The sequence below is a fragment of the Oncorhynchus gorbuscha genome, linkage group LG23, assembly GCF_021184085.1.
Source record: "Oncorhynchus gorbuscha isolate QuinsamMale2020 ecotype Even-year linkage group LG23, OgorEven_v1.0, whole genome shotgun sequence".
Taxonomy (NCBI): domain Eukaryota; kingdom Metazoa; phylum Chordata; class Actinopteri; order Salmoniformes; family Salmonidae; genus Oncorhynchus; species Oncorhynchus gorbuscha.
This window is the reverse complement of record NC_060195.1, coordinates 30,298,483-30,311,161: the sequence shown is the minus strand read 5'-3', so window position 1 is coordinate 30,311,161 and position 12,679 is coordinate 30,298,483. Positions and strand designations below refer to the sequence as shown.

Genomic DNA, 12,679 nt, shown 5'->3' with positions numbered 1-12,679 from the left:
CGTGCGCACGTGTGTTTGTTTAACTGTGTGTCTTCCTGTCTAGTAAAATACCATACAAGGCCAGGTAAATGTTAACGTTTTATGGATTCACTTTAAAGGGTGACTTTTACAGGAGTACATGACCCCAGCCTGTTCAACTCCAGACTGTTCAGACGTCATTACAGATTGAAAGAATACAGAGTGAAGATGGGACATCCTCAGTAAACACTTGGGTCCATAACAGGTCATTGTTCCCACAAGGTCATGTGGGGAGTCTTTGTGTGTTCTCACGCAAATAAACAACTACACACACACACACACTGAACGAAAAGGTCTGAATTGCCAGATAGTTGTTGTGGGATGTGTAGAGTTGCTATGTTGAATTGTGTGGAATGGACCGATTATTAATAGATTATAAATGAGTGTGCTGGGTGTGTGTGCAGTTGTGTACTGTGTCATGCTTGTGTGTGTCATCAGTAGATTACTGTATACAGTGTGTGTGTGTGTAGGCCTACACAATATCTATCGGGCCACATTTGCCCAGGTTGGGTGTATGTGTCCACAGTCTGTTTTCACAATGCACGAACAGACTGTTTGCGCAGTGTGTGTCGTATTGGTGTTTGGTTGTGTGTGTGCGCGCATTTGTATGTGTGTGGCGGTGCCCTTTCCAGTGTGTACAGACATAATGACGTGGTCGCCAGAGGTTCGGTCTTGCTTGACTGCGTGTAATTGAGCAGACAACAGAACAATCATCACATTTCTCAGCTCAATAAAATCACAGGATGTACAGACTGATTAATAAACACAAGACAATATCCAGTTTATTCCTTTTAATTCAAGATCAAAATATACAAGATTTTTCCCCTTTTTTTCACTACAATTGAAAAATACAGTATATTGAGTCTCTATTCTGTTTGGTTTCTATGAGTGAAAATGTTAAGTGTTTTTAACAAACAATTACAATTTTAGTTGAACTCTTCAAAGTCACTCAGACATATAGTTAGTCTCTCTCTCTCTCTTGCTTATGCACGCAAGTAACGCACACGCACACGCACACACACACACACAACAAAGATAGAGTTTAAAGTTCCAAATGTTGTTTCAATAACAATTTACAGTGTGCAGTCTACACTGTCCGACCAGGTGTGTGAATTTATTCTGAGCATGGTAGGGTAGATAGACTGAGTACAGACGGTGTACTGAAGCCAACATGCCCTCAACAGCTGGAGTTTAGAACCAATATATTCTAGGTGCCCATGAGAGAACCAATCAAAGTCCTGCAAGTAAGCAGATGGTGGTCTGAGTGTGTTCAGGTTGTTATGTGATAAACAGACCATTTTTTAATCAGCACTTTATTAGGAGTTATACAGTAAGTGTGTGTGTGTGTGTGTGTGTGTGTGTGTGTGTGTGTGTGTGTGTGTGTGTGTGTGTGTGTGTGTGTGTGTGTGTGTGTGTGTGTGTGTGTGTGTGTGTGTGTGTGTGTGTGTGTGTGTGTGTGTGTGTGTGTGTGTGTGTGTGTGTTTGAACTCCTCCAGTGTTTGTGAACCTATGGACATTGGACAATGTGTTAATTAGATTGCCAACTCTATAAAAATGTTCATTATATTTATCTTCCGGAAACAGTGGACTGCTATACAGCACAATACAGTACAGACACCCTAACAATACCTCAGGTAAAAATACCATCACAGTGTTTTTTCAACTTCTGTTCTCTCCCACTCACACTCTCTGTTCCCATGGTAGGGTGAGCTGATGTATTTTGGCAATGTGTTTTGGAGGGGTGACCTCTCTCTTCGCTGCATCAGAATTCTACTCTTAACAATCCCCTATGTACCCCTCATACTGCTCAGAGCCTCCTTCCTCTCTTTCAGTCCTCTCTCATGCCTCTCTCCCTCCCTCCCTCCTCTCCTCTCCTCCCTTGCTCTCAATTCTGTCCCATCTCTCTCCCCCCTTCATCTCTTCTTCTCACCTCCCCCTGTCCCACTTTCTCTCTTTCTCTGTCCACCAGCTCCCCCCTCTTCTCTCCTCTCTATCCCCTTCTTCCCACTTCTCTCCCTCTGTCTATTTTCAGGTCTCCCCCTTCCTTCCCCCTTCCCCTTCTCTCTCAGGGTCTTTTGGTGGTGTTCTTGACAAACTTGTCACTGAGTTGTGTGATGAGGTCAGCTAGTTCTCCGGTGGCCTGAGACTTCTCCTCCAGGAGCTCATAGCGCAGGCTGGAGATGTCCTGCTTGATCTCCTTCAGCTCACCTATAAGACACAAACACACACAGCCAGACAGTCACACACACACCAAAACATATGAATGAAACATAACAACGCCCTGACCTGAGTATTCTTTGTTTTCTTTATTGTTCTGGTTAGGTCAGGGTGAGACATGTGTGATGTTTGTGTTTTTGTACTGTCTATGGGTTTTGTAGGTTTATGGGGTTGTTTATCATCTAGGTGTTTATATGTCTATGGTTGCCTAGATTGGTTCTCAATTAGAGGCAGGTGTTTATCGTTGTCTCTGATTGGGAACCATATTTAGGCAGCCATCTGCTTTGGGTATTTTGTGGATTATTGTCTATGTCTATGTGTTAGTTGCCTGTGTCTGCACTTATCATATATAGCTTCACGTTTGTTTTGCTATTTTTGTATAGTTTAAGTTTAAGTGTTCTTCGTTAAATAAATAAGAGGAATGTATTCTCATCACGCTGCGCCTTGGTCTCCTCTATACGACGAACATGACAAAAACAAACACAAAGAAACACACACATCAGTCTTGAGATGTCCACTATTACCTCATTACAAATCTTCAATTAAAAAACACATTTTTCAATTTTGCTCATAATAGTCTTCTTTAAGTCCAAAGTGATCTGTAGGATACAATACACACTCAGAACACCAACCCAGTCACACTCACACTGACAACAGCAATCCAGTCACTCACACTGACAACAGAAACCCAGTCACTCACAAGCACAACAGAAACCCAGTCACTCACAAGCACAACAGCAACCCAGTCACACTCATAATAGCAACCCAGTCACACTCACGACAGTAACCCAGTCACACTCACGACAGCAACCCAGTCACACTCACGACAGCAACCCAGTCACACTCACGACAGCAACCCAGTCACACTCACACTGACAACAGCAATCCAGTCACTCACACTGGCAACAGAAACCCAGTCACTCACAGTCACAACAGCAACCCAGTCACACACACGACAGCAACCCAGTCACACACACGACAGCAACCCAGTCACACTCACGACAGCAACCCAGTCACACTCACGACAGCAACCCAGTCACACTCACGACAGCAACCCAGTCGCACTCAGGACAGCAACCCAGTCGCACTCAGGACAGCAACCCAGTCACACTCAGGACAGCAACCCAGTCACACTCAGGACAGCAACCCAGTCACACTCACGACAGCAACCCAGTCACACTCACGACAGCAACTCAGTCACACTCACGACAGCAACCCAGTCACACTCACGACAGCAACCCAGTCACACTCACGACAGCAACCCAGTTATACTCACACTGACAACAGCAATACAGTCACTCACACTGACAACAGAAACCCAGTCACTCACAAGCACAACAGCAACCCAGTCAAACTCATTTACATTACATTTACATTTAAGTCATTTAGCAGACGCTCTTATCCAGAGCGACTTACAAATTGGTGCATTCACCTTATGACATCCCACACACACAACAGCAACCCAGTCACACTCACATCACCAACCCAGTCACACTCACACTGACAACAGCAATCCAGTCACTCACACTGACAACAGAAACCCAGTCACTCACAAGCACAACAGAAACCCAGTCACTCACAAGCACAACAGCAACCCAGTCACACTCATGATAGCAAGCCAGTCACACTCACGACAGCAACCCAGTCACACTCACGACAGCAACCCAGTCACACTCACGACAGCAACCCAGTCACACTCTCAAGAGCAACCCAGTTACACTCACACTGACAACAGCAATCCAGTCACTCACACTGACAGCAGAAACCCAGTCACACTCACAACATCAACCCAGTCACACTCACAACATCAACCCAGTCACACTCACACTGACCACACCAACCCAGTTACAATCACATTGACAACACCAACCCAGTCACACTCACAACATCGACCCAGTCACACTTCCACTGACCACACCAACCCAGTTACAATCACATTGACAACACCAACCCAGTCACACTCACAACAGCAACCCAGTCAGGCAGAATCTGGTGAGTTACATAAAGTCGACGTTAAAGGAGATTAGATCTTCACCTTCATTGACGTCATCATTCTCTCTGTCAACCTGAGCCTTCAGAACATACCGCTTAATGAGACGCTTCATGATCTTCTGTAGGAGGAGAGAGTGGAGAGAGGGATGAGGGGAGAGGAGGATGGGAGGAGAGAGTGGAGAGAGGGATGAGGGGAGAGGAGGATGGGAGGAGAGTGGAGAGAGGGATGAGGGGAGAGGAGGATGGGAGGAGAGAGTGGAGAGAGGGATGAGGGGAGAGGAGGATGGGAGGAGAGTGGAGAGAGGGATGAGGGGAGAGGAGGATGGGAGGAGAGTGGAGAGAGGGATGAGGGGAGAGGAGGATGGGAGGAGAGTGGAGAGAGGGATGAGGGGAGAGGAGGATGGGAGGGAGAGAGTGGAGAGAGGGATGAGGGGAGAGGAGGATGGGAGGAGAGAGTGGAGAGAGGGATGAGGGGAGAGGAGGATGGGAGGAGAGAGTGGAGAGAGGGATGAGGGGAGAGGAGGATGGGAGGAGAGTGGAGAGAGGGATGAGGGGAGAGGAGGATGGGAGGAGAGAGTGGAGAGAGGGATGAGGGGAGAGGAGGATGGGAGGAGAGTGGAGAGAGGGATGAGGGGAGAGGAGGATGGGAGGAGAGAGTGGAGAGAGGGATGAGGGGAGAGGAGGATGGGAGGAGAGAGTGGAGAGAGGGATGAGGGGAGAGGAGGATAGGAGGAGAGTGCAGAGAGGGATGAGGGGAGAGGAGGATGGGAGGAGAGTGGAGAGAGGGATGAGGGGAGAGGAGGATGGGAGGAGAGTGCAGAGAAGTGAGAAAATATGAAAGGGAGAGAAGAGTTGGAGAGGAGAGAGTTGGAGTTATGAAAGCTGAAAATATTATACTAGGTTATTATCTGAAACTAAAACTAATCATGAGAAAACTATTTAGCAAACTGAAATAAAATAATTAACAAACCCATAAGAAAAACAAAACATTTACTGAAACTATTATCTCTGACACCAAAAGGAATAAAACCCATCATGAATTATGTGAATGTTTTTATTTGATTTGTTTTACTTTGGGCAATACTCTAATGGAGTTTTCAAGATACTGAATGTGGATATGTTTCCAAAACGCCTTGCTTGTTCATCACTATTCAACCTTTATTTAACTCGGCAAGTCAGTTAAGAACAAATTCTTATTTACAATGAGATAAAGGAATTTATATGTTTAAAGTAATGACTAAAGAATTCAACCCTGAAATCATATAATTGTATGAAATGTGTTAAGAGTCAAAATTCCATAATGTGTGTATGACAACAGGAAAGAGGGCCCTTCCAAGGCCTCTAATTTAGAGAGGAACGGCGAGCTGGTAGAAAAGTGACAAAACTCTGTGTGTGTGTGTGTGTGTGTGTGTGTGTGTGTGTGTGTGTGTGTGTGTGTGTGTGTGTGTGTGTGTGTGTGTGTGTGTGTGTGTGTGTGTGTGTGTGTGTGTGTGTGTGTGTGTGTGTGTGTGTGTGTGTGTGTGTGTGTGTGTGTGTGTGTGTGTGTGTGTGTGTGTGTGTGTGTGTGTGTGTGTGTGTGTGTGTGTGTGTGTGTGTGTGTTTTTCACTTCCGAGCTCTCTGAATAGAAAACTAGCCTATTGCAGAAAGGGGGCTTTGTCTAATTCTTCATTAACCAGGGTCTTATAAACTTCTGGGAATTGGTCAAAGCTATAGTGATAGTTGAGTTCAACCATTGTGATAAAAATTCTCATGACACAATGACAGCCTTCCCGGGAACAGTGGGTTAACTGCGTTGTTCAGGAGCAGAATGACTATGATTATTATGTTGTCAACTCGGGGATTCGATCCAGCAACATTTTTGTTTCTGGCCCAATGCTCTTACCACTAGGCTACCTGCTGCCCTGAACTAGCAATAGCTATCATTAGCTAACAGGGGAAAAAACTGCTAGGTGGCTAACAAATGCTAAAATGTATTAGATTGGTGTAAACATGGGAGAGAGACTTACCTTCAACATATTTTGTTTGCACCAGCCTTTGCGCTATTCCTTTAAATCCAAGTCACATCGAGATTGATTTGATAATTTAAACATAACCTAACCTTAGCTCCTGAGAACCCATACAGCCATAGGGTTCTCATTTGAACAATTGACCCCAGTGGGGCAACTGTACCAACACTTTATCTACACGTTGATAATTACTACGCTTTTGGAAACCTTCATTTATCAACCAAAAAGAATTTTATGAATACAAAAAAATATACTTATTATGCGTGTTTATCTGATTCCCACTGAGGTTTTACATGGCACTTCCTGAGCTAATGGAAACTCGGGTGGGAACAAAAAACAACAACATCAGCTCGAAGCTGTGTTCAATAAAACATGAACTCTTTTACCACAGATTTCCACAGAGGTTGTCTTTTGTAAAGTTATTTTGTGATGATAATTAAGTTGAGTGTTCAAGGTTTCCAAAACCGTATTGCAATAATGGATCAATTTTTTCTAGACAGATCAAGTGTTTTCTTGACCAAATGACCAGCCAATCTAAAGGGACGTGGAATGACTCCAACGTAGCATTGGTGTCATGAGAAGACCTAACCTAACCTAATCTATGACCTGACCCATTACCATATGTCTTACTGCCCCCAGTTGGTAGAAGTGACGTAAAATGAACGCACAAAACTATACCATATACAAATCAAATCAAATCCTAGCCTCTCACACTTTCTGTCCCTAAGAATAAAACTGAAATTAAATAAAAATGAAATGGAAACATTTGTATACAACTATAACTAAATACAACTAATATAAAAACTAAAAACTATAATAACATTGAACAGTGTTTGAAAAAGTACCCAATTGTCATACTTGAGTAAAGGTAAAGATACATTTATAGAAAATAACTGTCTTGTTAAATAAATGTTAAATTAAAATGTAAAAATTAAAAGGTAAAAGTGAAAGTCATCCAGTAAAATACTACTTGAGTAAAAGTATACAAGTATTTGGTTTCAAATATACTGAAGTATCAAAAGTAAAAGCAAAAGTAGAAATAATTTCACATTCCTTATATTAACCAAACAAGACAGCACAATTTTATGTTTTATTTATTTTATTTACGGATAGCAAGGGGCACACTCCAAGTATTTGTGTTTAGTGAGTCCGCCAAATCAGAGGCTGTATGGATAACCAGGGATGTTCTCTTGATAAGTGTGTGAATTTGACAATTTTCCTGTCCTGCTAAGCATGGGAAATGTTTGACAATTTTGGGTGTAAAATGTATGGCGTAAAAAGCACATCATTTTCTTTAGGAATGTAGTGAAGTCAAAAGTAAAAGTTGTCGAAAAATATAAATAGTAAAGTAAAGTACAGATACCCCTCCAAAACTACTTAACTAGCACTTTAAGTATTTTTACTTACAGTTGAAGTCGGAAGTTTACATGGACTTAGGTTGGAGTCATTAAAACTCGTTTTTCAACCACTCCACAAATTTCCTGTTAGCAAACTATAGTTTTGGCAAGTCAGTTAAGACATCTACTTTGTGCACAACACAAGTCATTTTCCTAACAATTGTTTACAGACAGATTATTTCACTTATAATTCCCTGTATTACACTTCCAAAGGGTCAGAGGTTTACATACACTAAGATGAATGTGCCTTTAAACGGCTTGGAAAATTCCAGACACTGATGTCATGTCTTTAGAAGCTTCTGATAGGCTAATTGACATAATTTGAGTCAATTGGAGGTGTACCTGTGGATGTATATTCAAGGCCTATCTTCAAACTCAGTTGCCTCTTTGCTTGACGTCATGGGAAAATTAAAAGAAATCAGCCAAGACCTCAACGTTTTTTTAGACTTCCACAAGTCTGGGTCATCCTTGGGAGCAATTTCCAAACACCTGAAAGTACCACGTTCATCTGTACAAACAATAGTACGCAAGTATAAACACCATGGGACCACACAGCCGTCATATCGCTCAGGAAGGAGATGCGTTCTGTCTCCTAGAGAGGAACGTACTTTGGTGCAAAAAGTACAAATCAATCCCAAGCACGGGGGTGGCAGCAATCATGTTGTGGGGGTGCTTTGCTGCAGGAGGGACTGGTGCATTTCACAAAGTAGATGTCATCATGAGGATGGAAAATTATGTGGATATATTGAAGCAAAATCTCAAGACATCTGTCAGGAAGTTAAAGCTTGGTCAAAAATGGGTCTTCCAAATGAACATTGACCCCAAGCATACTTCCAAAGTTATGGCAAAATGGCTTAAAACTTCTTGAGGGCCGGTGGCAGTATTCAGTATTTCGGATACAGAGCTAGGATATGCATATAATTGGTAGTATTGGATAGAAAACACTCTGAAAATAAAATAATAAAAATAAAATAATGTAATGTCTGGCGAAAACCCGAGGAGAATCCATCCAGATTTTTTTTTAGGTGTCTGCCCATCCAAATCCTTGCTTATGGGAAAATCAAAGGAATACCTCACAGATTGCAGTTCCTAGGGATTCCCCTAGATGTCAACAGTTTCAGTTTTGTTTTTTGAAAAATGAGCTAGAATTTGTAGTATTTCTAGGTGGCTCCCATTTTGACTGTAGTATTGTGGCGTGCATGGATGAGGACCCACACTTCGTTATTTATCTCCGGTAATGAACATACTATTCTCCGTCCTAAATGTGATTGTTTATTTACATATTATGGTAGCTGAGGATTGATTAGAAACGTTGTTTGACTTTTTTGTCAACTTTTGGGATTCGTTTGTATGCATTTTGAAGGAGGGAAACAGGTGGATTACTGAATCAAATGCTCCAAATAACTGACTTTTTTAGGATATAAAGAAGGACTTTATTGAACAAAACAACAATTTCCTGTGTAGCTGGGACCCTTGGGATTGCAAACAGAGGAAGATCTTCAAGGGTAAGTGATTTATTATATCGTTATTTCTGACTTTGGTGACACCTGTGCTGGTTTGGAAAATGTTTGTACTGCTTTTGTACGTGGGGTGCTGTCCTCAGATAATTGCATGGTATGCTTTCGCCGTAAAGCCTTTTTGAAATCTGACAAAGCGGCTGGATTAACAAGAAGTTAAGCTTTTAAATGATGTAGGACACTTGAATTTTCATGAATGTTTAATATTACGATTTTGGTGCGCTCCGATTTCACCGGATGTTGTCGAATTTGATCTCTCTATCCCTCTCTTTGATCACACTAAGAGGTTTAAGGACAATAAAGTCAAGGTATTGGAGTGGCCATCACAAAGCCCTGACCTCAATCCTATAGAACATTTGTGGGCAAAACTGAAAAAGTGTGTCCGAGCAAGTAGTCCTACAATCCTGACTCGGTTACACCAGCTCTGCCAGGAGGAATCAGCCAAAATTCATCCAAATTATTGTGAGAAGCTTGTGGAAGTCTACCCGAAACATTTGACCCAAGTGAAACAATTTAAAGACGATGCTACCAAATACTAATTGAGTGTATGTATGTACATTTCTGACCCACTGAGAATATGATGAAAGAAATAAAAGCTGAAATAAATAATTCTCTCCACTATTGTTCTGACATTTTACATTTTTTAAATAAAGTGGTGATCCTAACTGACTTAAGACAGGGAATTTTTACTAGGATTAAATGTCAGGAATTGTGAAAAACTTAGTTTAACCTTTCTGGCGCAGGCGTTCCGCTAGCAACCCACCTCGACAACATCCGGTGAAATTGTAGTGCGTGAAATTCAAATGACAGAAATATAATTATTTAACATTCATGAAGATACAAGTGTCATAGATCAAAATAAAGCTTCCCGTTTTGTTAATCCAGCCACTTTGTCAGATTTCAAAAAGGCTTTACGACGAAAGCATACCATGCAATTATCTGAGGACATCAAAGAACGCGCTCTCATCCACGCGCATGAAAACACTGCAGCCAAATTGGGAGACACTTAGAAAAACTACCAATTCTAGCTCATTGTTCCAAAAACCAGCCCGAAACTCTTTCTAAAGACTGTTGACATCTAGTGGAAGCCCTAGGAACTGCAATCTGGGAGGATTTTGCCTCATAATAAACATGACAGTCATTGGAAACAGTGGTAGGCTGAATTTGTTGTTGTTGTTGGATGGTTTGTCCTCTGGATTTTGCCTGTCATATCAGTTCTGTTATACCCACAGACATTATTCTAACTGTTTAGAAACGTTAGATTGTTTTCTATCCAAATCTACCAATTATATGCATATCCTAGCTTCTGGGCCTGAGTAACAGGCAATTTTCTTTGGGCACTTTTCATCCGGACGTCAAAATACTACCCCCTAGCCCAAATAGGTTAAATGTATTTGGCTAGGTGTATGTATACTTCCGACTTCAACTGTAAGTATTTTACACCACTGCATGTGGATGCCTTAAGACCGACTCTCTGGGAACCCGTCAATACTTGTAGCCCTGCATGCATTACATACACACTCACTGTGATAAGCTGGCCTGACATACCAAATGCAGTGTGTGTGTGTGTGTGTGTGTGTGTGTGTATGTGTGTGTGTGTGTGTGTGTGTGTGTGTGTGTGTGTGTGTGTGTGTGTGTGTGTGTGTGTGTGTGTGTGTGTGTGTGTGTGTGTGTATTTAATGTGTTTGTGTGTGTGCATGGATGTGTTTGTGTGTCAGGAGAAAGGCTTTTATAGAGAAGCAATATGTTGTGTGAGAGAATAGAATGACCTCTCATGATGGAGGAAGAGAGAAGATTTCCCATAGGGAAAAGGTGGAGGACAGAAAGACCTTCCCTCATTCAAATCAAATCAAATTTTATTTGTCACATACACATGGTTAGCAGATGTTAATGCGAGTGTAGCGAAATGCTTGTGCTTCTAGTTCCGACAATGCAGTGATAACCAACAAGTAATCTAACTAACAATTCCAAAAAAAACTACTGTATTATACACAGTGTAAGGGGATAAGGAACATGTACATAAGGATATATGAATGAGTGATGGTACAGAGCAGCATACAGTAGATGGTATCGAGTACAGTATATACATATGAGATGAGTGTGTAGACAAAGTAAACAAAGTGGCATAGTTAAAGTGGCTAGTGATACATGTGTTACATAAGGATGCAGTCGATGTTGTAGAGTACAATATATACATATGCATATGAGATGAATAATGTAGGGTAAGTAACATTATATAAGGTAGCATTGTTTAAAGTGGCTAGTGATATATATATATATATATATATATATATTTACATCATTTCCATCAATTCCCATTATTAAAATGGCTGGAGTTGGGTCAGTGTCCATTCCATCTATTCTCCCAATTCAGTCTCTTACTCCACACTCCTTTACTGGGCCATTACCCGCTTTCACTCACTCCATTTCTCTGTACCGCGTTAAACCGATATGCAGTCGGTCTCAACATTTATCTGTCTCGATAATTGTCTATTTCTCCCTGGCTCTATCGTTCTCTTTCCTTCTGTGCCCCCCATTTCCCTCTGACTTTTTCTCTCCCATTACCCTCCCACACCCCTCTTTCTTCTTTCTTTCTTTCTTTCTTTCTTTCTTTCTTTCTTTCTTTCTTTCTTTCTTTCTTTCTTTCTTTCTTTCTTTCTTTCTTTCTTTCTTTCTTTCTTTCTTTCTTTCTTTCCTTTCTTTCTTTTCTTTCTTTCTTTCTTTCTTTCTTTCTTTCTTTCTTACCTGGTATCTGGTAGGGTGTTTGATAGGTTGTCTGAGAGTGGACTCCTCTCGTAGTCGACCATGGGCCATGTAGCGTTCACCCTGCAAAAACACAACATGAGTTACAGATATATAAACAGAAGAACAGCATCTAGATCAGGGCTCTCCAACCCTGTTCCTACACAGCTACTGTCCTGTCGGTTCACTCAAACCATAATACAGAAAACCTGATCCTAATAATTAGCTTGTTTATAAGCTGAATCAGGTTACTTACAACTGGGGTTGGAGTGAAAACCTACAGGAGGGTAGCTCTCCAGGAACAGGGTTGGAGTGAAAACCTACAGGAGGGTAGCTCTCCAGGAACAGGGTTGGAGTGAAAACCTACAGGAGGGTAGCTCTCCAGGAACAGGGTTGGAGTGAAAACCTACAGGAGGGTAGCTCACCAGGAACAGGGTTGGAGTGAAAACCTACAGGAGGGTAGCTCTCCAGGAACAGGGTTGGAGTGAAAACCTACAGGAGGGTAGCTCACCAGGAACAGGGTTGGAGAGTCCTGCTCTAAATCCAGGTGCTGGTATTGGCAGGAACAACTAGTATTCCCGAAATTCAGTATGCAGGAACAAATACTATTCAAATTTCAGTATGCAGCCTCCCAGGTGGCGCAGGAAAGGCTTCGACTTCGGGAGAAGTCGTGACAGTAACTGTCCAAATAAAGGAAACACCAACATAAAGTGTCTTAATAGGGTGTTATGCCACCATGAGCCACCAGAACAGCTTCAATGCGCCTTGACATAGATTCACAAGTGTCTG

The 12,679-nt window shown here is 41.9% G+C and overlaps 1 protein-coding gene across 1 annotated transcript in view; it reads right to left on the bottom strand.

The window, feature by feature from the left end:
* Positions 1–2,083: 2,083 nt before the first annotated feature.
* LOC124010656 (short transient receptor potential channel 7-like) overlaps positions 2,084–12,679 on the bottom strand; it is a 56,580-nt gene continuing 45,984 nt past the window's right edge. The window contains exons 7-9 of the mRNA XM_046323323.1: positions 11,894–11,974; positions 4,271–4,346; positions 2,084–2,226 (exon numbers count right to left, since the gene is read on the bottom strand). Of these exons, the coding sequence (XP_046179279.1) occupies positions 2,084–2,226; positions 4,271–4,346; positions 11,894–11,974 (300 nt within the window). The remainder of the gene's footprint in view (positions 2,227–4,270; positions 4,347–11,893; positions 11,975–12,679) is intronic.